The sequence below is a fragment of the Plutella xylostella genome, chromosome 3 (genome assembly GCF_932276165.1).
Source record: "Plutella xylostella chromosome 3, ilPluXylo3.1, whole genome shotgun sequence".
NCBI classification, from domain to species: Eukaryota; Metazoa; Arthropoda; class Insecta; order Lepidoptera; family Plutellidae; genus Plutella; species Plutella xylostella.
Genome location: NC_063983.1, coordinates 5,416,982 through 5,439,143, shown reverse-complemented (window position 1 = coordinate 5,439,143; position 22,162 = coordinate 5,416,982). Strand labels below are relative to the sequence as shown.

Here is a 22,162-nt window from a genome sequence, read left to right as displayed (position 1 = left end):
CTCAAGTCCAATGCCTATTGGCCGGGACTCCACCAGAAGGAATTTCACATAATAAATTTCAAATTCCCGGCATTTTCTCATTGGATTAATTCTACGTAAGTTTATAACAAGTTTTATTAAACTTGACGTTTATGTTGCCTCAGTTGAAGTACATCAGAGTCAGCTGTGAATCATGAACTTCCCAAAAAGGCAGAAATCTAAAATCTAAATGTGAGATCGTGTAGGCATACATACATTACATACTGTATATTGTATTGTAAGAAAACTATACTTGAATTTAAATACAATGATGTCGATTCTGAAGGCAGAAATTCTAAATTTAGTGCTGTCAAACTAAAAAAATTGCTAGCAATCTAAAATCTAAATGTGAGACCGTAGGCATACATACATTACATACTGTATATTGTATTGTAAGAAAACTATACTTGAATTTAAATACAATGATGTCGATTCTGAAGGCAGAAATTCTAAATTTAGTGCTGTCAAAACCATAATTTCTTTGTTTAAAATTCGACTCTATGATTGTTTCCGTAAATGTCATTTTATGCTAGCAATTTTTTTAGTTTGACAGCGTTAAAATTAGAATTTCTGCCTTCAGAATCGACATCATTATGTATGTAATTATGTAGTATATGTATACCAACATGAAGAAGAGGCGCTTCTTTTCGTAGCATCCCTCCAATCGAATTATGCTATCCTATCTAATCTGATCCCGTATTATACAAGTTACTTACATGAGCCGTTAATAAATAAATCGTTTCGGTTCACGTCCCAAAGGAGAACGAGCGGACAATATCCCCCAATTACCAGCCAATCAGGTGCCGCCTAGCTTCAGTTCCCTTCTAAAGCTGTTACAAATACCATTGCAATCGGGTCGAGAGTGCTTCGTTCTATCTATGCAATCCTAGTAGATAGGTATACAGTTCAGACACTCAATTTATTGCCTTTGACTAGCCAACCGGAGAAGTAGACCACAAAATGCTTTGTGGAAAGTCCCTTCAATACCCTCTATTCAATAAATTGTTAGATAAATGGTACGGTCAGTTGGAATTATTTAAAGTTGTATCGTGAGACCCGCTCGCATTCAAACTTGCACTAACGAGCGAATCATTAGAGGTTTGAAGTTGAGCGTCCGCCTCAGCCACCTCTACCGCCGCCGCCGCTTTGTATTCCAAATTGAGTCGTTCGTCAAGTCGCGCGCCTTAGACTCGCGCGCCACGCGAGTTGGCATCTTCTGTTTTTTTATATCGTCAACTCGCGTGCCCATGTAAAGTACGGTTAGATGCAAACGAATGGAAACTAAAAAATATAGTTAAATATTGTCTCCCTGGCTGATTAGCATAAGAAGGTACCGACTAGACAGTCGCCATTAAAGTAGATGCTTTGATTTCGGGATAAAGATACAATAAATCCTATGTTGGAAGTGCGGAATGAGGCAAAAGGGGATGTGAGTGACCTATGATGACGCATGATGCCCAAGTTTGCTATCTCTCTCATCCCGTGCGCAAGTTTTACCTGTCATAGCTATGTCCTTCAAGTTTTTGTTGCAAAAACCGGTTTAAAGGGTTAAAACGTAATTGTTTTAGTGAATTCGTTTTAGTGTTACTCCTAATTTGAAGCAGAGATGTACAGTGCATTACTTACAGTCTACAGTACAGCGCAAAAATATTAAAATGTGGCAGTTTTTACTGATTTTGATGTATTGTGGGGGTAAGCCTATAATAAATTAACTTTTCTATATTACCAAGTCTACTTAGCCGTAATATAAACACAGTGTTACGTTTTCGTTGTGTTACCGTTATATTAAATATCGAATTAGCACTAAAATTTAAAACCAATTTCGTTTATTTCATTGGTCAAAGAGACAGACCTAACTGTAACAATTACTTCTATCCAGGAAGTTCATCGCAAGCCGGTCCATCTAGTAATAAAACTGCACATGAAATCATAACATCCCAGCGACGAAAGTCGGTACTGCTTCGTGCAGGTTATAAATATAACAAAGACCGAACAAATAAAAATGGTTCCTGTGTTTGGAGGTGTTCGAAGAGAACAGTTTGCCAAGCGAGATTAATTGCTGATTTTATTTTAAAGTAAAGTCATATAAAATACCCTATACATTTTAAGTAGTTACCTTTTTAAGCATAATAAATTATAACTTTTGTGGCTGACTCTACATATTTTCACAGTCGAGCGAGTTGACGACAAAAAAGTAGGTAAATACGGGAGGGGCAACTCGCGCGTGGCGCGCGAGTCTAAGGCGCGCGACTTGACGAATGACTCTCCAAATTATTATAAGTCAGAAGATGCGACATCTGAAGATTTTTACCGAAGTTAACATAAATTGAATTATATAAATCCAACATAATATCATATTATTAACAAATATATTATGAACCGTTAATAGTACTTTGTATAATATGTTAACTACTCTTATACATACCTACGTATACAGGGTGTTGTAAAAAGAATATGTTAGTATACTAAGCCGAAACCTACATACGAAAGCTAATTGAAATTTTGATTTCAGTTTCGGGCTTAGATATACCATGCTGCACATGTAGCTTTCGGCTTAGTATACCATTTTTTCAACACCCTGTATAGTATTTTGTCGAACATTAAATATGGATATATTGTACAGGAAACTTTTTGAGTCGATACGAAGCTCGCATGCTTAAGTTAGCAGGAAATATGTCTAATAAAATTATGTAGGAAGAGACTTCCTGATGAAAATTTATATTTTGTGAGATAAATTTTCAAGAACATGTTGTAAATTCGAAGAAAAGTTACTGTATGAAGATGTACTGAACTTTTAATATTAATAATGTATCTGACTTTAACGGTTCTTTACTTCAGGTACATGACATACATACATAAGTATATACCTACGTACCTACGAAAGACATAGGTATAATGAACTATGCTTATATGTCGGAAAAAAATCGCTCTTAAACTGTTTTTAGTTGAATACATATAAACTTTATTAATGTCATGTCACATTACAATGCTAAGGGTCCATTAGCAGTATCCATATTTATTAAAATTATATAGCTCTCAATCATACATAGATAACTCTTTATCAGCACAAATAAATTACAAACAGGAGATGCTAAAACATATGGTGTGGTGGTCTTGTTATTAAAAGAAATCTCTTCAAGACTACAAATAGATAGTTACCGTATACTTAAGACAAGAAGGGAAATAATTATAATACACCTACATAGGTCACAAATTCTGGTAATACTGAGTTTAGAAAAGTACAGAACTTATGTTCCTTGAACTGAGTACTGAGTATTTAATACCACAAGTCATAATAACACGCTACGACGCGGCGTAGCCTGTAGCAGCCCGCGTAGCTTCGGCGTAGCCCGTAGCAGATCACCGTAGCATATAAAGCGACCAAAAGCTTTATTAAAGTTTGATGAGTGTGTCTGAAGACACCCGCGTGGATTGGAAATGAAATAAATAAAAACATTTTTTTGTTGTTGTTGACGACCGAATGGCGTAGTGGTTAGTGACCCTGACTACTGAGCCGAAGGTCCCGGGTTCGATTCCCGGCTGGGGCAGATATTTGTTTAAACACAGATATTTGTTCTCGGGTCTTGGATGTGCCCGTAAAATGGCAATAGGCCCGCCCCCTATTACATTGGGACTAACATGACACTCTGGCGAAAAGTGGGTGCAGCAATGCACCTCTGCCTACCCCGCAAGGGAGTACATTAGTACAAGGTGTGAGTGTGTGTGTGTGTTATTTTTTTGTTGTTGTTTATATGCTAGTTTTTTTTTATAACTACACCGTTTTAAAAGGTAGCATTTGTACTGGGGTACTGGGGAACTGGGGTAATCCCTGCCGTGTGTTCTCACACGAACATCCAGGGACGAGGACGCAAGATGTCAAGTGCTACCTTTTGTTTCGTTTTTATTTTACTTCATGTGTTATTTTTTATTTCTTATTCTGCGTACGAATTTTTCACTTGAAAGCTTTTTAGCGTAGTGCAAGGTATTTTTCCATTTAAAAAGAGCTTTTCCTCTTTGCTGGCACGTTATTTAAAAAAGGCTGCTGTTTAGTGCAACCTATTTTAGGGGCCGTCCATTAATCACATGAGGCTCAAAAGAGGGGGGGAGGGGGTACGGAAAACCTCACGAAACATCACGTGGGGGGAGGGGGGGTCTCGTTAGATATCACGTGTATTAATTTTTTGCCAAAAAGCGCTAGGTATTTCTAAACCGAAATTTTGAACGGCGCAAAAATTTGAACGATTTGTAGTATTACCTTGATTGACTCGCCCGCCGTTGCGTTTCAATTCAAAACGCAATTTTCATTATATTTTTTCTAGTCAAAAATAGCCTTTACATAGACTCCCAAAAAATACACGTGATCCAAGGGGGGGGGGGGGGGGGTTGGTCCCAAACCTCACCAAATATCACCAGGGGGGAGGGAGAAAAATGAGAAAAACGACATCACGTGATTAATGGACGGCCCCTTATGTTTACAAAGTGAGTACCATACCATCTAATAGCATAAACTTAATCTTCCTCTATAAAATATGGTGGTAAGTAGTTGCTTTATAAAATTTTGAGGCTATGCATGGTGGATAACATTTTTATTTACAAATATAATAATATTTAGTGTTTGTTACCTTTAACGTTCATGATACTGAGTGATGTCCTGTGCCTACGTACAGGACATGGCCACTAAACAGACCGCCTTAGGACTTCGAGTAAGGAAGAAAACATATAATATATGATGGTGACTGTTAACAAATAGACTCTGTATACCATCGTTGTTGGACATTAATATAAATACCACTAACACAGTTAATTTACAAAGTCTATTACGAACTACGGCTTCTAAAACGAATATTTTTTTTTCTAAAAGGCTCAACCAAACGCTCTTATATAAAAAGTAAGTAAACAAAATAATAAATAAGGCTACTAAATACTTTTGGCAAACTGTAAACACAGTGCGGTAAGCCCAAAAATCTGGACGTGTCTGTAGTGACGCGGCATTGGATAATGTGCCTTACGACTACACAATAAGGATCCTTTCGAGTTGAAACCACTAAAACAAATTGAAGTTGTGTTTTGTTGTTTTCGCAGGAAAGCTTCGTTTGTTTAAATGGTCGTAAATTAAGGTGTCGGAAACTAATGACGGAAATGTCGTAAATTTTGATTACAAAATTACTTCATTACTTCTTCAAGTTAATTTCCAAATAGTTTTTGTAGGTTTTTTAATAATAATATTCTAACACTGAATGTAGTTCCTAGCTACCTAATAAAATGAGGCTTTATAATATTATATTTCGGGGCACAACTGAGTCTGAAGTTGCATAGTACGTATATTGTATACCCTAATTAGCACTTTGGAATATTTGCTTTTAATTAGTCAGGTGTTGAATTTTCGTTGAAGGCAGGAATTTAATAATTGGACAGCCTAGGATTCCACCTTGTTAGGTAATAGAAGGCCGCCATTTGTTATTTATGTGTTGACGCCGGGGTCAAGGATGACGAAGGGGTAACCCGTTGTGGTGTTAAAGTAATGCCATTAATTAAAGTTTGTGTAGGAGCGGTGGTAGCTCAGTCGGGTAAGTGCCCGCTTCTCACGCCAGAGATGCGGGTTCGAATTCCGGCGCTGACATGTACCAATGAGTTATTTTAACTTAAGTACAATGTATACCATCGCTCTTACGATGAAGCAAAACATCGTGAGGAAACCTGCATATCTAGATCTAGCACATCTAGATATTATGTGAACCCACCAACCAGCAGTGGACCAGCGTGGTGGGAAATGGTCCAAGCTTAGGAAGGCAGTTTAGACCTTGGGTATATGCACAAAGGTTCCACTCGAGAGAGCCAGGTGCAGGTACTTACACCGCCACAGAAAATAGAATAGAAAGTTTTTGTATTGTATTGATACTCCGTGGTATGCCGTGTTGTAAACCGGAACCGGGTGTTGAAAATCAATAATTAAGGATTGATTAAATACTTTAATCCTTTCCGTTTACAACACGGCACTAAGTTTTATTTACTACATAACTGTGACCTCATTGGAAGTGTAAAAGCAATTTAAGTTAAAGTATGTAGTTAACACTTGCCACCGTTAAAGTATGTAAGTGGTTTACTAGGGAAACATAAGCTGTACTACAGTATACCGTTGGGGTAGACGAGTTCTCGAGTGGAGACCACGAACAGGCAAACGCAGCGTGGGACGCCCTCCTGCCCGCTGGACTGACGACCTTAGGCGGGTGGCGGGTAGTGGTTGGATGAGGAAGGCCGAGGACCGAGTGTTGTGGCGCTCCTTGGGAGAGGCCTATGTCCAGCAGTGGATGATTATTGGCTGATGATGATGATGATGACATACACTACAGACGTAGCACACAGGAATAACGGGTATGAATTCATCAGTGGAAATTCTAAATGCACATAAAAATCATAGTAAAGGCGCGGTAAGGCGAAACAAGTTTTTTAAAAATATGTATGTGAATAATAATTCACATACATATTTTAAAACTTTTGACAGGAGGGCATTGACAGTTTTCTCGTTTTTCTGGTGGAAAACCACCTTAAGTGCCAATTTCTCCATAGTCGGTTAGAGCACAACCAGGGAGTAGTGGTTGACTTTTGAGTTTTGACACATCTGTCATGAATTTTATATGGAGATCTTCTGATCGTTTAATTTATAAATCGATCCCTGTCGGTTAGATAACCGACTATGGAGAAATTGAAACTTAGTTAGGTTTATGGTATTGCTTCGATAAGTTTTAAACTTTTAACAGCCTTACTTTAGGAACTCGAGTATGAAATGCAGCGCTGTGATTGGCTTAATTGTCATTGAGCACAACTTAAATTATTACTTTGCGTAGATTTGCACAAATGAGAAACTGGGCGTTCTGTAATTAAAATTAATGATTAAAGTTTCATTCTTAGGCTTGCGGCAGATATTTTACTCTCATCTTCTACATCATTGTTTATATTTATAATGTTTCTGTTGGACGAGTTAGCTACAACTCTGATTAAATGTTTGTTTTGTATAATTTAGATAACAAACTATCTAAATAAAACGCTGTGCTTAAAAATGTATTTTAGTTTAGTTTAATTTATTTTTGTAAAATTTTTTATTGTATCTTACAGCATTACAGGAGAAAAAAAATCTCTTTTTTTTAGAAAAAAAGCAGCAAACGATTGTGAAATTATTATCTGTAGCGATAAAATATTGTCAGCAATCGATTCTCCCCATAACTACTCATAGAACATACACCGCTCTAGTAGAGTCCTGGTTGATCAAACAGGGGGTAATCAGGAGGGACACTCTACAGGCTTTTGCGAAAAGAGTACACTAAGCCGAAAGGGGGTGACTCAGGGGGTAATTCTGAAGAACTTTTGTTCTACGACTTTTAGAAATTCGCGAAAAAAAAATTCGTTCCCCATAGTACAAAGTCACGTGACCAAAAAAGTTTCAATGGAAAAGGAATTTTTTTTTCGTGAATTTTCAAAAAAGTGATGAGGGATGACCCCCTGAGTCACCCCCTTTTGGCTTACCATACCCTTTTTGCAACATCCTGTATATGCGAAAATGCGAAGTTTCGGAGCGCTGCTGGGCGAGCTACGACTCTATCTCGTATTAAACGTGCCGATTGTATCGATAGCTCTCGTTCGTTCGTTTTTCGTCAGTATAGAGTAACCCTCCAGGTTCTCGCCCCGTGTATTTGTGTAGCAAATTGCTCCTCAAGGCTCCGTGTTTGCACTCTTCTGGCTGAATTAATAATATGTGTTACTTGTTTGTGGATGTTTCATACATGGTGGATGAGGTCAATGAACCCGATTGTGTGAATTCGTAATATAAGTATATGTATTTGTGTCCTGTTTAGTCAATAAAGTAGTATTCTATTCTATTCTATTTACATAGTTACGATTATGTGAAAAACGATGTCTTAACCCATGGAAGTTGCCAAGGTCTTATCCATAAAAAAATCTACAGTTCGTTTGGTATTTTGACGCTTTCTCATAACTAGCACGGGGTCCAAGACAGGAGCGAGCGCGACAGAAAACTTTGTGCTAGGTATAAAAGTCAAAGTCAAATGTTTTTATTCATCGTATAAATATAAAATTTTTTGATGAACGTCAATTTTTACAAACTACTCTCACTATACTGCATATCTATTATGTTATGAATTATTATTAGTATTATTCCGTTGTTAAGTCTTAGTTACGTAAGCAAAACAGTTCGTTTGTAATCATTAGCTCGTAACCTACAGCTTTTCCTTTCTAATAAATCCTTTTAGTAGGAATGGAGTCATAACGTGGCTTTATTTAGTAACAAAATATATAAGCCAGTATCTGTTTTACTGCCAGTGTTATGGTCGCCATAAATTTACAGTGCTGACTTTGTAGCATTTCTTTATCACACGTTATTAAGGCTTGGCTGTAAAGATTTTTATTTTACGGTATAGTACATATAGGTGAGTACTGGGACGCTTATCAAAGAATAGGTTATTACGTTGAGACATCCGCGAGTGAGTTTGATTATTATATAGTGATCATAAAGACAAGAATGATAAATATGCAAAGTATACCATAATACGTACAATTGTTTACATTCAACTCACCAGTTTACAAACTAAATAATTCACAAATACAGTCTGTGCTAAATTTATTTTTTTAATATACAGGGTGTTGTAAAAAGGTAAGCTAAAAAGGTAGGCTAAGCCGAAACTTACTTATCTAAGCCCGAAACTAACATCAGAATTTCAAAATTCGCATGCTGCACATGTAGGTTTCGGCTTAGTATAATATACCTAATATACCTAACTATACCTAGGTATATTGGAATGTGTCCAATATTGACAGTAGCGACGTAAACCGACGCTATCCCATCTCATGCAAACGAGGCGGTCAGCTCGTCAACTAAACTTGTGTTTGCTGTCGAAAGCGAGTCTAAAAACAGAAACAGACTTAAAAAATCACTAAAAAGTGAGAAATAATTAAATTTGGAGATCAAGTCTCCTCTCCTATCTTAAATTATTTGTATGTTGAAGAATATTTTTAAATTAGAAGAATTCGATATCTTTAGACTGTCTATTTTTCCAATCATTTAACCCTTTCTGAAACAAACTTTCTTTCTCATCCTTCACAATAAACTGTCAGCATAACAATAATAGGTAGGTGGTAGAGCTGATTTCTCATACAGGTATGACATTCTGAAAATTTCAGTAAAAATTGCTCATTCGAAGAGGCCATGACCGCTCGCCGCTTGCATACATTCTGAAAACAAAAGGAAGGGAAGCGCCACCGCCATTCAGCGCCACACGACGCCTAACTTCTGAGTTATTCCAAGTCTGAATTTACCTATTTTGAAGAGCCTGCTACCTTTTATGACTAGGACGGAGGTCCTAGGTTTTAGTTAAGGGAATTAGATATTGGGCATGTTTCACAATGTCGGGTTAATGGCTACCTGTTGGATAAAATACATGCTTTCAATGTCTAAAACGTAATTGCAGAGAGTGACAACATGTATTTTATCTGAAACAAGTCCTTAAAGTAACAAAACCTACACTGAAAGTTCTATACTTTTATATCTTCATAATGTTTTATATCATAAACAACTTAAAAATATTTTAGATTGCTGTTTCTCCGAGCTTCGCTTCGCTTTAAAAAGTTTTCCCGTGGGAATTCCAGGATAAAAAGTAGCCTATGTTCTTTCTCAGGGTCTAGACCATATGTATACCAAATTTCATTCAAAACCGTTCAGTAGTTTTGGCGTGAAAGAGTAACATACATACACAGTTACTTTCGCATTTATAATATTAGTTAGGATTAGGATTATTGCTCGCGTTGGAGGCACTTCTACAGATGTTGCACGGTGGTATACTAAGCCAAAAGGGGGTGACTCAGGGAGTCATTTATTTAATTCTCAACACTTTTGTTCTATAAAGTTAGGTGATTAACTAAATTTCTATGAAAAATTGCTGTGCCAATATATTTTTAACAGCCTTTATAAAAATTGTCGTTGAGAACAAAAATAACTAATCATTCGGAGATGTAGAGACCTCCTCGCTCGCAGTGGAAGGCTGGCACGAATGCGATCTTTCTGTGAGATACGAATGAATTGCGATAAAACTTTTACTCTTCTACGTTTGTTATTGGAAAAGTTATGACGTAAATAAAATGGTTGACACTGTTACATACACGATAAGAAAAAATATAATATTATAAGAGAAATAAGATTATTTGGAGCGGAAAATACATCCTGACTCCTTATATATTCTATGTAAGAACAGAAAAACTATTTACTTGTATGTAGTATATTCAGCAACAAAATATACATTTTAATAACTCGCACTCCGACGCTTGTATAATAAACTTCATTTACTTAGGAGTTAACACTCATACCTTTTTTTTGTTACTTCTCTATCGTAATATGAAGTTGTCCGGAACCCTTTTATATGCTAGATTACGTGATACTATGTTACTTAATGTTACCTACCTACATAATGTTAACAAAGTCAACACAAGCTTATTCTCAAAGCGTCGCTCGACGTCGTCGTATCTCTCTACCTTTGAAGTGAGAGCGTCACTTGGCGATAACAGTCTAGATCTAAAAATATCACTCGTCGTCGGAAGATTATAGCACGTGCGATGGACGTCACAGAAGATTTGAAAAATGTTTATTTATCTAACATATAATAAAGTGCACAAAATACGGTGTCAACGGTAAGTAGTACTTACCGTGAACTGAGGCCCGAGCATAGGATTCGATACTATTTTCGAATCGACACGAAGAGTCACTTTTACCAAACGCTAAACGTATTTAAATCAAATCCTGGTGGAAAGGTTTCGAATCCTGTGCTCGGGCAACTGTAACTGTGTTTTCTGTCGTATTTAATTCAGCATAGGTAGTTTACGACAAAATGCATGTTTCCCAATTCTAAATCTTGCAGAATCTCCTCTCGCCAATCACGAAAACAAACAAGTTAAACGGCAAAAACTCATTTTATTTATTTTTCTACTGGCAATGTTTTAGGTCAAATAAACGGGAAAACACATCTTCCTAATAATAACAAAAACATAACGTACGAACATTTGGTTCCATTGTATTCGGATATATCTGCTTTCATCAAGGAAATATCGTATTTCCCGTATAGCCATACAGACGCGAATATGTGGAGGCCACACAATCCGCTGAACCACGTAAGCCCAAGGGTCCGGCTTGCCGATTCTGGAATGTATCGCGAACTCATTTTGACAAATTATTATCGGTTTTGAAGTTGAAAGTAATCACTTCGCGGTTCGGGGCAGATATTTGTTTAAACACAGGTATTTTGTTCTCGGGTCTTGGATGTGCCCGTAAAATGGCAATAGGCCCGCCCCCTATTACATTGGGACTAACATAAACTCTGGCGAAAAGTGGGTGCAGCAATGCACCTCTGTCTACCCCGCAAGGGAGTACATTAGTACAAGGCGTGAGTGTGTGTGTGTGTGTGATTGATATATGTATACTTCGCGGTTCGGTAATCACCAAGGTAATCACTTCGTTCGTTCGTTTCCTTACATTTGATTGGACCGTCGTAACATTGGCAACGATGGAACACTGTGTGAACAAACAGTGGAATGCAACTATCTGAAGTGTATCAACATCAATACACTTTACATGATTACGTTTTCCGTTGGAAGATTCCAGCGACATTCCAGAAAAATGTCAAACGCCATGTGTAAATACCTCGTATACTCGAGTTAAATTAAATAAGACCATTCAGAATTTAGTCAGTTTTCAGCTATTAGGTATGTGCCAGTGACATTTGCTACTAACTACCAGTTTCTATAACTCTATCTATCCATAACTGGTAGTTACTTTCATACGATTTTGACAAAATGAAAAGTTATAATCTGTCAAAATCGTATGAAAGTAACTACCAGTCATCGTTAGATAGAGTATAGAAACTGGCAGTAAGAGGGGGTCAGGTTTTCAGATCGTCAGCATAATTATGTTATGAATAGTTATGATCCAATGCCAGTTGAATCGTGTACGAATTTACGAAATAAAATGATAACATAGAATATTACATGTTTCAGAATAGGCCTTCAGCAGCCATGGCGCCGCTCGGTCCTTCCATTATGAAAATTTGTTTATGACATAGTTTACGTTACAGGACGCTATTCCTTTTATTTTTATTGGGGTATTTCTCATTTTGCTCCCGCCGCGACGTAAATGAACTTTAATATGGAGGAGTATAATAGGGTTTGTTTCTGTTTAAATTATGTACTGTGGCTGTGGCCCGTGACGCCGCTTTTGTAAGGTAATTTGTCGTAGTTTATACTCATATATTAGGTATATAGTCATAGTTAGGATCACAAAAAACAAAGTGGTACCTAATGATAAATTAATGATAATACATAATAATGATAAAAGTTAATCCTTATGTACATTTTTACAGGCCGTGTATGGGATTTCTCTTAATAGGTTCATGCAAGGAAGCACAACAGTTGAGGACAGTTTGGAAATAAAACTAACGAGCAATTAGAATGGAATCCAGACAACTAAACCTACTACCACTTGGAGGTACGTAGTTTGTACGGTGTTGCTATACACAGATAAGCTAAGAGACGGTGAATGAAAGTCTACCACACACTTCTGCTTCTTCAGAGAAATTTAAAATGAATAGTTTCCTCATTTTTAAATATGTCTCTTGTGCGTTTTTACTTCTTACTTACGTGAATGAAATGAAAATATTAGATTTCAGGCATAAAACGAGCGGTTACGATAAGTACCTACATAATATGTATATGTGACGGTCGGAATTATTTATGAATACATTTTAACCAACGAAAAAAATATAGATTACTTTCTATCGCCCTCAAGACATTTGAATCTCAAGTGCGAGAGGCAATGAACCTCTAACTGTTTACACAGGAACGCAAAGTTTCAAGAAGTTAATTTACTCACACAAGGTTCTAGGATACTGCAGAGATAGAGCCGGCATGGAACTAATGAGTTATTCGGGGCTGGGTTTAACAAACGACCGGCAGTACGTGACAAATGTGGGATGTTACTAGTTGTTTGCTTTGAAGCGAGTCGGTATACCTACAGAGGAAATACAATATAATATAATGTACGCATGTGTGTACATACATACATATTATTATGATGTAAGAACATACTTAGATACTTAGGTAAGAAAGTTTTAGAAAGTGTACTACATATTTACGAATAAAAGAGGCACTCACCACTCCTACAAAATAGGTACATCTTGATTGAGACAACATTAAGCTTGTATACTTTGTTCCATCATATTGAGTTTCCGAGTAAGTAAAATTTACGACTGAATGTAACACGTTGCAATAAGTCATGCAAGTCGTGAAAGTCACATAAACTACAGGCGCCTTTATGTCTTCTTTAATGCGAGTGCTTGCTTAGTAATTGCATTTTACTGGAAAATTACAGAGTTTTTTCCACTTCAGCCTATGCATAAAAGGTCAATGAAAAGGCAACATTGATTGACTGACTGATCTTGATGAGTTAACTTTATAAAGCGATAGGAAGCTCAGAGGAAAAACAAGTTTAAGTACTAATACAGGTAATATACGTAATCCTATCTTCATATTAAAGTAGTGCGTAAACTTATAACGGATACCCAACAAACATTTTACCCTCAGTTACAGCTATTTTTATAACTTTAACCTGTATAACTGTGTTATAATTATCTCAGTTCTAACATAAAGCGATAAAGATGAGTTAAAAAATGAAATTAGTGTTAACTGCAGGTTTAAGTGTTAAAATGGTATTAGTCAAAGCAATTATAATTAAGATGTTATAGGTTTAAACTGTTTCTAGAACCTAAAGCTATACAAGAGTGCTCACTGACACCTGTTAACACTTATGGTTGTTAAGTGGTTTCCTTTAATACTCATATCAATCTTTAGGTGTCATATTGCATTTAGGCTGCAGGAATTGGTTATATAAGAGATTTTGTCAAGAGTGCAGTAAGACAAGATTCTTACAGTGTTGGAAAACTCAACAATGCAGTTTTAATCTTTAAGGTTAACTTAACTTACGCTTATTGCGTTAGGCAAGTAGACTGTAAAAGTAACGGTGTTAAGCAAGACTGTGCGGATCGACTAAGGCAGCGTTCCCACTACGCCGGACCGGCAGATCTGCCGCGTCGGTAAATCTGCCGGAAGAGCTAGTGGCTGTACAATTTATATGAAGCTATTCACATTATCCCGGGTCCGGCATTTTTGCCGAGCCCGGCATTTCTACCGAACGTTTTGTCACTACGAATCGCCGGTAGAACGACCGGGCCCGGAGTAATGTGAACGAGTTTGTGCCGGTATCTGTCCCCCGCTCGCCCCGCTCGTGCTCCCCTCGCCCCCGCGCGCAGGTCCAAATTCAACTGAAGACTGTCTGAATTTCTTCCGGGATCCGATGTAATGTGAACACTCTGTCCGGTGTCCGGTTTTCGGCAGATCTGCCGGTCCGGCGTAGTGGGAACGCTGCCTAAGACTGCATAATACCCTTGGCTAAGGGTGTTCTATTTCAAAAAGTGTAATAGATGACTTAGGTGAGTCTATATGTCTTAAATGTAAGTTCGCCATTTGCATTGGCGACCTAACCTATAAATTAGTGGGATAAACAATATTTTGCTTTAAAATACTTACCTATTTATGTGAATTTTGTCATTCCAGTCATGCCAATCGATTAATGAAACTAATGGACATACAGCAAGGATACAAAAAAATACAAAATTGAGTCGTCTATTTTATATTTACTTATGTTTCATTTGAAATCCTTAATAAATTCGGAGCGCATTAAAATTGAGGTGGGAAATATGGTATACATTACCGTAAAATTACAATGGCATATTATTTTCAATTCACAAAACATGTAAAGTCAAGTTAATATATTATATTTACTGTTATTTAGTATTAATCAATACTGTCACTTTAATACTGTCGCGTATGATTGCTGTTGACACTATTATTTTCAAACACATACAACTTGTATGGTAAAAGTGTATTCGAAAAACGGTAACATACTCACTTAACCCTTTTTTACCAAACAAATAAGAGTCAGGGTATCAAATAACTATTCTACAACTACAACTATACCGGTAAAAGTTCTAGCTGAGAGTGATTAAACGCTCTTCTATAGTAACTTTAGCACTTCAATGACACCGTACTACAGGCTTTCTATAACTTAAACACTTCAATGACACCGTTTTACAGACTTTCTAAAGCCTTTACTCTCAAAATCGTGGGCCTCTTTCGTGGTTATAAGTGAGTTAGAGCACTCTCCTACACTCTTATACAGCTATGTCTTAACACTTTAATTTTCGAATGGAACCATTATACAAGTTATATGAGAGTTTTTTTAACGCTACGATGTTAGTTGGGTAAGCTTCGAGTTTTACGGGAGAAAGACAGTAAATCCTTATAAGGGCTCCTTTTTCATTCCCTTTTGTTCTGTGAAAAGGAAGTCTGGTATAAAAATTGGAAGCATTGAATCAGTAGTAAAGGTAATTTATTACTTGCTATGTTCCGCTAACTTGTAGAGCAGTAAAATGAAAAGCCAACCTACTATAGTAAAAGTAATATTATAAGAATACTATTATGGAAATTTTTCTGAGTGTAGGTAAAGTCAATTTAGTTCTTGCATAACGTCGATACTTTATGTTGTTGAGAAATTATGTATGTATTCCATTTATGTACCTCATATTGAAGGAAAGGACGGCCGACGTGTAGCCAGCAGTAGGCAATAAGATCATAATTAAATACAACACTATCATTTATGTGTCGGTCCGAAGCTCCTATTTCGTAACCTATTTCTGTGCTAATTAGTACAATCAGTTGTTGTACTAGTTATTATTCTGTGTTACAATTAAACAAGCCACAGCTTTATAATAATGTATATTATACCTACATGTAGGGATACAGTACAGTGACAGAGTAAAATAATGATGACACGCGTTACTGAAACTAGCAATTTGGAAACGATCAACAAAGGAATTTTCTTTTTGTGCAAGTCATTTTCCACCCAAGCTCGAGATTTTAATGATCGGCTCGAAGCCTTTTTGTTTTTGATCAAATGTTGAGTGAAATTGAATGATGGATACACATTCGGGTAGTGGGTCAGATTGCTCGGTTTTAACTCGTCGTTCCATCAATTAATCTGTTTTTTTTTTTCAATTCTCGAAAGCACCGCTTTATAAGGCGGGTTGTTGTGTGACACTTGCTTCAAAACCACTGACTACCTAAAACAAAAACATTTTTTCGAATGCCAAAAAAAACATTTTTATCATGTGTATGTGTAAGGCCCGGGTCTCCTATTACGCGCCGTAGGTCCCGTCCAGCGTCACGCCGTAGGCCGCTTCACGATGCTCACTACGTCTACGCGCCAACGTCGGCGTGTGAGGGAGACCGCATCAGTACATTTCTATAGTGAGCATCGTGACGCGGCCTACGGCGTGACGCTGGACGCGACCTACGGCGTAAATACGGAGACCCGGGCCTAACCCAAGATACCTATATTAAAATTATTACGCACGTTTTTACGACACATGAAATTGCATCCCCTGACATTGCAGCAAAATGCAGTATTTTCTCAACATCGGCGTTTGAAGTAGCACGGTTATTGAATAGAATACGAGGTATTGAAATATAAATAAGGAGGCCCCGGTTGTGTGACGTGCGACGGCCGGGGCGCCTAGACTGTTACAAACAGATTACGGAACGAATGTTAGGCTGCCTTCCCAGTTGGCAAATTGCTCACCGGTTAGATGCGAAAAGGATGGCAGCTTTAGGAAATAATTAAATAGGTAGGATATTTTTTATTTGTACACTAACAAGAACAGAAGTTACATATGTAACTTATACAAATATACTAAAACACATACACTTAAATGACGACCTTATCGCTTAAAGCATTTTTTTCTTATTTGAAATACATAAATTTAATTGTCCGATTAGTGTCCCAATGGGTCCCCGTTAGGTATGTCCCCAGCTTCTGTTCCAGCGCGGTAGCGATACAGCTAACATTTTTTATATACCTAAATAACAAACAAACAAGTTAGATTGCCGTAATTTTACGTGTTGGGTGTTACTGCGAATTCTCAATTTCAATTCACGATTTACCGTGAGGCTTCAATTGCACTAGGAATGGTCGCATCGACAGTAAACCTCGTCACCAGTCACCGGGGTCACTCTAGTTTACGACAAACGAAGTTTCGGAACGCTTACCACGAATTTACGAAGCGCACGTTGCATTAATCGTACCAATGGCATGAGAGCTCCTTCTTTCGTTCTTTGTCTAGCTAGATAGACCCTAATGTCCTCGTATCTCACTAGTCACTAGTCAATAGTAGCGGGGGTATCGGGACCGACATACACTACCTACTTATGGCCTAGTTTACGTGAAGATGTCGATAAGCTATCACGATAGGAACTCGTACCGATCTAGTCATCAGAGGCGAAGTTTCAGATTTACTTTCGGATTCTGTGTTGCTTGTTGAATAAATGTGTATATTCAGTATAGGTATACCTAATTACTGAAGAATTTCAGCGCCAATTACGCAGTTAAAATATTTCCTAAATTGACAGTACGAAATTTTAAACAAATGTTTAGTTGCCTTTCATTATTATGTTGAATAAATACAAAACAAGAAATTAGCGTACCATTTTGTATGAATATTAAAATGAAAAATGTGTTAAGCTCGTCCTAAACAAGCAAATTTAATATAAACAGTTTATACCGGTAAATAAAGCTGCCCGGCTCTTATTGAAGGTTTAACACAAAAGCTTGGAAAATTCATTCCTTATTAGACATAAGCTAAAATTTGGTACCAAAAAAATCCGTCTCCGGTTTCCGTTTCCGTTTTTTAGGACAAAAATACTTATGTAATTCAAAAGTATAAAGTTGTAGGAGTACACTTAGAATGGGAGAGCTGTTAACATTAAAGTATTTCAATTAATTACAGAGAAATCTCTTTCAACAACTTCAAAGGGGTTTAGTTCCTTGTGACGCTTAAGGTGTAAGGGGACATCACTTCTGTTAATTACAAAAAGGTTTAGGAGGTTGCTCCAATTAGAATATTTTAAAGGGACAGTTACGAACATGACAAATACGTGCAGAAAAGTTTATAAAGGGAAATATTCATACAGGGCTCCAACTCTGCGTTATTCGTTATAGCTGTTCCCGCAAGCTTCGCTTCGCCTTAAAAAGTTTTTCCGCGGCAATTCCGGGATAAAAAGTAGCATATGTTCTTTCTCAGGGTCTAGAGTTCTAGACCATCTGTATACCAAATTTCATTCAAATCCGTTCAGTAGTTTTGGCGTGAAAGAGTAACAGACAGACAGACAAAGTTATTTTCGCATTTATAATATTAGTTAGGATGACATGCGACTTTACAGACGTGTCATTGAGAATTGGGTCCTTGGTCCTGATATATGCCTGAACGGTGCAATAAGGTACTTTATTTTTACACTAGGAGGTTCCTATTTCAAGACGCTGTGCGATGCTGATATTGGATCGTTGAAAGCGAGGTGGTCGTCTACAGCGCTGTTGTTGTGCAAGATATTATTCCTTGTATTTTCGATGTGACTGAATTGGTATAAATTATAGCTTTTCCGAGTAGAGTTTAAGGGATGAAATTTCTGAACGCATGTTATAATCTATGACCCGACATAGCTACTAAGGGACTGAAAACGAAAAAATGGACTGTATGGGACAAAATATATATAGATTGATTAGATTAAGTACCTATATTTATATTTCTTTGCCTCTTTCTTTGTAAATTAACATTGCTGTCTAAGCCAAATAAAGTTTTTCTTTCTTTCAAAATCATATCGCAAAAAATTACGTACATTTTGGTTGGGCAAGCAATTTTTTCACGACTTCAGCGTTGAGCTGAAATTTAATTCGATCAGTAGTTAATGAGTTTAATCGGTGGTTAAATTTTAATAGTTATTCTGTAACTTACATGAATCTCGTTCATCCGTGTCAGCCACGCTTTTCTTTGAAATTCCACAGCAGTACATTTTGTATAACTCATGAAAGTTTTATGTAAACTAATTCTTAATTCCCAGTGGTTTGCAAAACTGCGTCCAGGGGGGCGGAAGCAGGTACACTGCCGCGCCGTGGTGTGTATATTTTGAATAATATCGGGTCTCCATTAAAGTGGGATCGCATTAACAAACAATCAATAATCCATTAGGATGCAAGACGCGGACTCGAACGTCAATAGGCGACCGGAGGGTCACTTTAGCAACGAAAAAGGATGTATGGGAGCGCTGCGCTAACCACCACTCTGCCTTGATGTATGAATCGACCCGATCGCATGACAGCTCTCGTTCTTTTGTTTTTCATCAAGCCAGAGTAACCCTCCCGGGCAATGCCTCTGTAATGAAAACCAATAGGCTCTCAGCGAATTCATTAGTGGAAGCTATAGCGGTGTGCGGGATTTCAAGAGAGACATCAGCCGTGGCGTAGGTATTCATGCCAACTCAGGGGCTTCAAGGCCACTCTGAACTTTTACTTTTACGTAGTGGCGATCCAACGACAGGATAAAAAACACATAATTTTCCGAGCAGCAATACAATACAATCAAGTAGGTATATTGCTTTCGAAAGATACTTCATAGTGTCAGGGACCACTACAGCCGGATTAGGGTGTGTCACCACTGTGGTGGAAGGATTATCCAGATTAGTGGTTGTTGGCTGGAGGTCGGAAACACTGAGTTGGAATGAATACTGTACTTGGTGCCATCATGTATTTGCAATTCAAAGCTCGCTTTTTTGTGCTTAACTTTTGTGTATTTGGCAATACATACTTACATTTTTCTCGTCAATCAAATGACAGTTGGGTAAAAAATGGAGTTGGAGACATATACCTGCTATTCTTATCAGAAATAATTCCTAAGAAGTTTCTAACTGTGTGTTTATTAAAGTTCAAAGTTGTTTGTGGACTGCACTATGCAAGAGTAGGAAAGTTGGAAATGCTGACTTTGTGGTTGCCAACTTTAGAGCGATACGATATGTGCATAATTTTATAAGGCACGAAAAGTTGCCTCTCCAAACTGACAAACTTGAAACTTAAAATAACAAATACATTGTGTGAATACAATTGATATAAACAGTTATATCATTTCAGTACATAATATGTAAAAAGAGCAATAATATAGCCTCTAAATTAAATAGAAATTTCAAGATTGCTTCGATGAATTAAACATGAACAATCCCTTGTAACAATCAATATTCGATACTCGGACAGATATTATGGCCCTTAAGAATTTCCCTATAAAATTTAATAACTTTGCTTGATCAAAGGTCGCGCCCGGTTTTAATATGCTCAAACAAAGCAAAATCTTCATCAGACAACAGTTTATTTCTTAATTGAACACTTTAGCGATTAAATATTAATTATTTTATAAAAACATGATAAATCCCTACCACTGATAAAATAATTATTACTGAGAATACGCTTGAATTGCTGTGAATATTAGATAGCTACTTACCTAATTAGTCAAAATTAATTTTCATTTTGCCAGTCCAAGCAAAGTTTCTGCTAGACAACTTTATGATTACGAGGGCTACACCGAAAAGATCGGGAATAGAATACTTAGGAATAAATTAGAGTGAAACCTTTTTGGTGTATCAAATGTAGTGTTTTTAGGGTTCCGTAGCCAAAATGGCAAAAACGGAACCCTTATAGTTTCGTCATGTCCGTCTGTCCGTCTGTCCGTCTGTCACAGCCGATTTACTCGGAAACTATAAGTACTACAGTGATGAAATTTGATGGGAATATGTGTTGTATGAACCGCTACAAAAATATGACACTAAATAGTAAAAAAAAGAATTGGGGGTGGGGCCCCCCATACATGTAACTGAGGGATGAAATTTTTTTTTCGATGTACATACCCGTGTGGGGTATCAATGGAAAGGTCTTTTAAAATGATATAAAGTTTTCTAAAAAACATTTTTCTTAAAGTGAACGGTTTTTGAGATATCAGCTCTCAAAGTCGTAAAAAGTATGTCCCCCCCCCCTATATTTTTATAACTACGGGGTATAAAATTCTAAAAAAAATAGAGGTGATGCATGCTAATTAACTCTTTCAACGATTTTTGGTTTGATCAAAGTATCTCTTATAGTTTTTGAGATAGGTTGATTTAACTGTAATTTTGCTGCTACGGAACCCTTTGTGCGCGAGCCCGACTCGCACTTGGCCGGTTTTTTTCAAACATAATTCCATTTTCGAATTTAAAAAAAAGTAAAAAATAAAAGAGTATTGACCATTTGAATTTGACAAGTCGGTGTAAAAAATGGATAGTGTTGCCACGAATAGTGATTTGGCCGAATACCGAATACCGAATATTCGGCCGGCGTGCTCAGCCGAATACCGAATATTCGGCCACCGAATATTCGGCAGGTGATCCAGTATAATTCAATAAGTTGAAGTTTTATTTAAAGAGTGTTCTTTTTAAGATTACGGCAGATCCGTACAACTGGTGGTCAACCAACTCGAATCAGTAGCCAAACCTCTTATATTTTGTTAAAAAATACTTGTGTCTCACTAGCAGGTATTGTATGTATATAACAAATGCCGAAAAACTTGTCTTTATTCATCACAATTTGCCTTTAATTAATTTAAATATCTTAAATACTGATGTTGTATTAAGGTTTTTGCAATTAATGATTGTTTGATAGTTCAATGTTTCGATTATTTATTTTATTTTAATTATCTTTTGTAAGATATTTGCTACTTTTTTAAGTATTCGGTATTCGGCCGAATACTACTTACTATTCGGCCGAATACCGAATACTGAAAAAACTGGCCGAATAGGCCGAATACCGAATACTTGCCGAATATTCGTGGCATCTCTAAAAATGGAGCTTACGCGGGAACATTTCCGTGCAATAATTTTTCACAACTTTCGTCGAGGTTTATCTCAAGAACAATGTCTCGCCGAGCTTGTTTCTATTTATAAACTTGAAGCACCAAGTAAAACGACTATATATCGTTGGTATTCTGAGTTTCGCCGTGGACGTTCCTCTCTTACCACAGTCCCTTCTACTGGTCGGCCAAAAACAGCGGTAACACAAGATAACATCGATGCTGTACGCCAGTTAATAAAAGAAGATAGACATGTGACATACGAGCAGATTCGGGCTTCTCTC

At 37.1% G+C, this 22,162-nt stretch overlaps 1 protein-coding gene across 4 annotated transcripts in view; it reads right to left on the bottom strand.

Annotated features, from left to right (window-relative positions):
• Window positions 1–22,162, bottom strand: part of LOC105380156 (cytochrome b5 reductase 4) — an 85,386-nt gene that overhangs the window by 47,871 nt on the left and 15,353 nt on the right. Inside the window, exon 1 of one of the 4 annotated variants that reach the window (XM_048624176.1) lies at window positions 18,969–19,580. The exons of the other annotated variants lie outside the window; for them this stretch is intronic. Within the exon in view, the coding sequence (XP_048480133.1) occupies window positions 18,969–19,026 (58 nt within the window). The 5' untranslated portion in view covers window positions 19,027–19,580. Of the gene's footprint in view, window positions 1–18,968; window positions 19,581–22,162 lie in introns of those variants that run through there. 4 annotated transcript variants of the gene reach the window in all.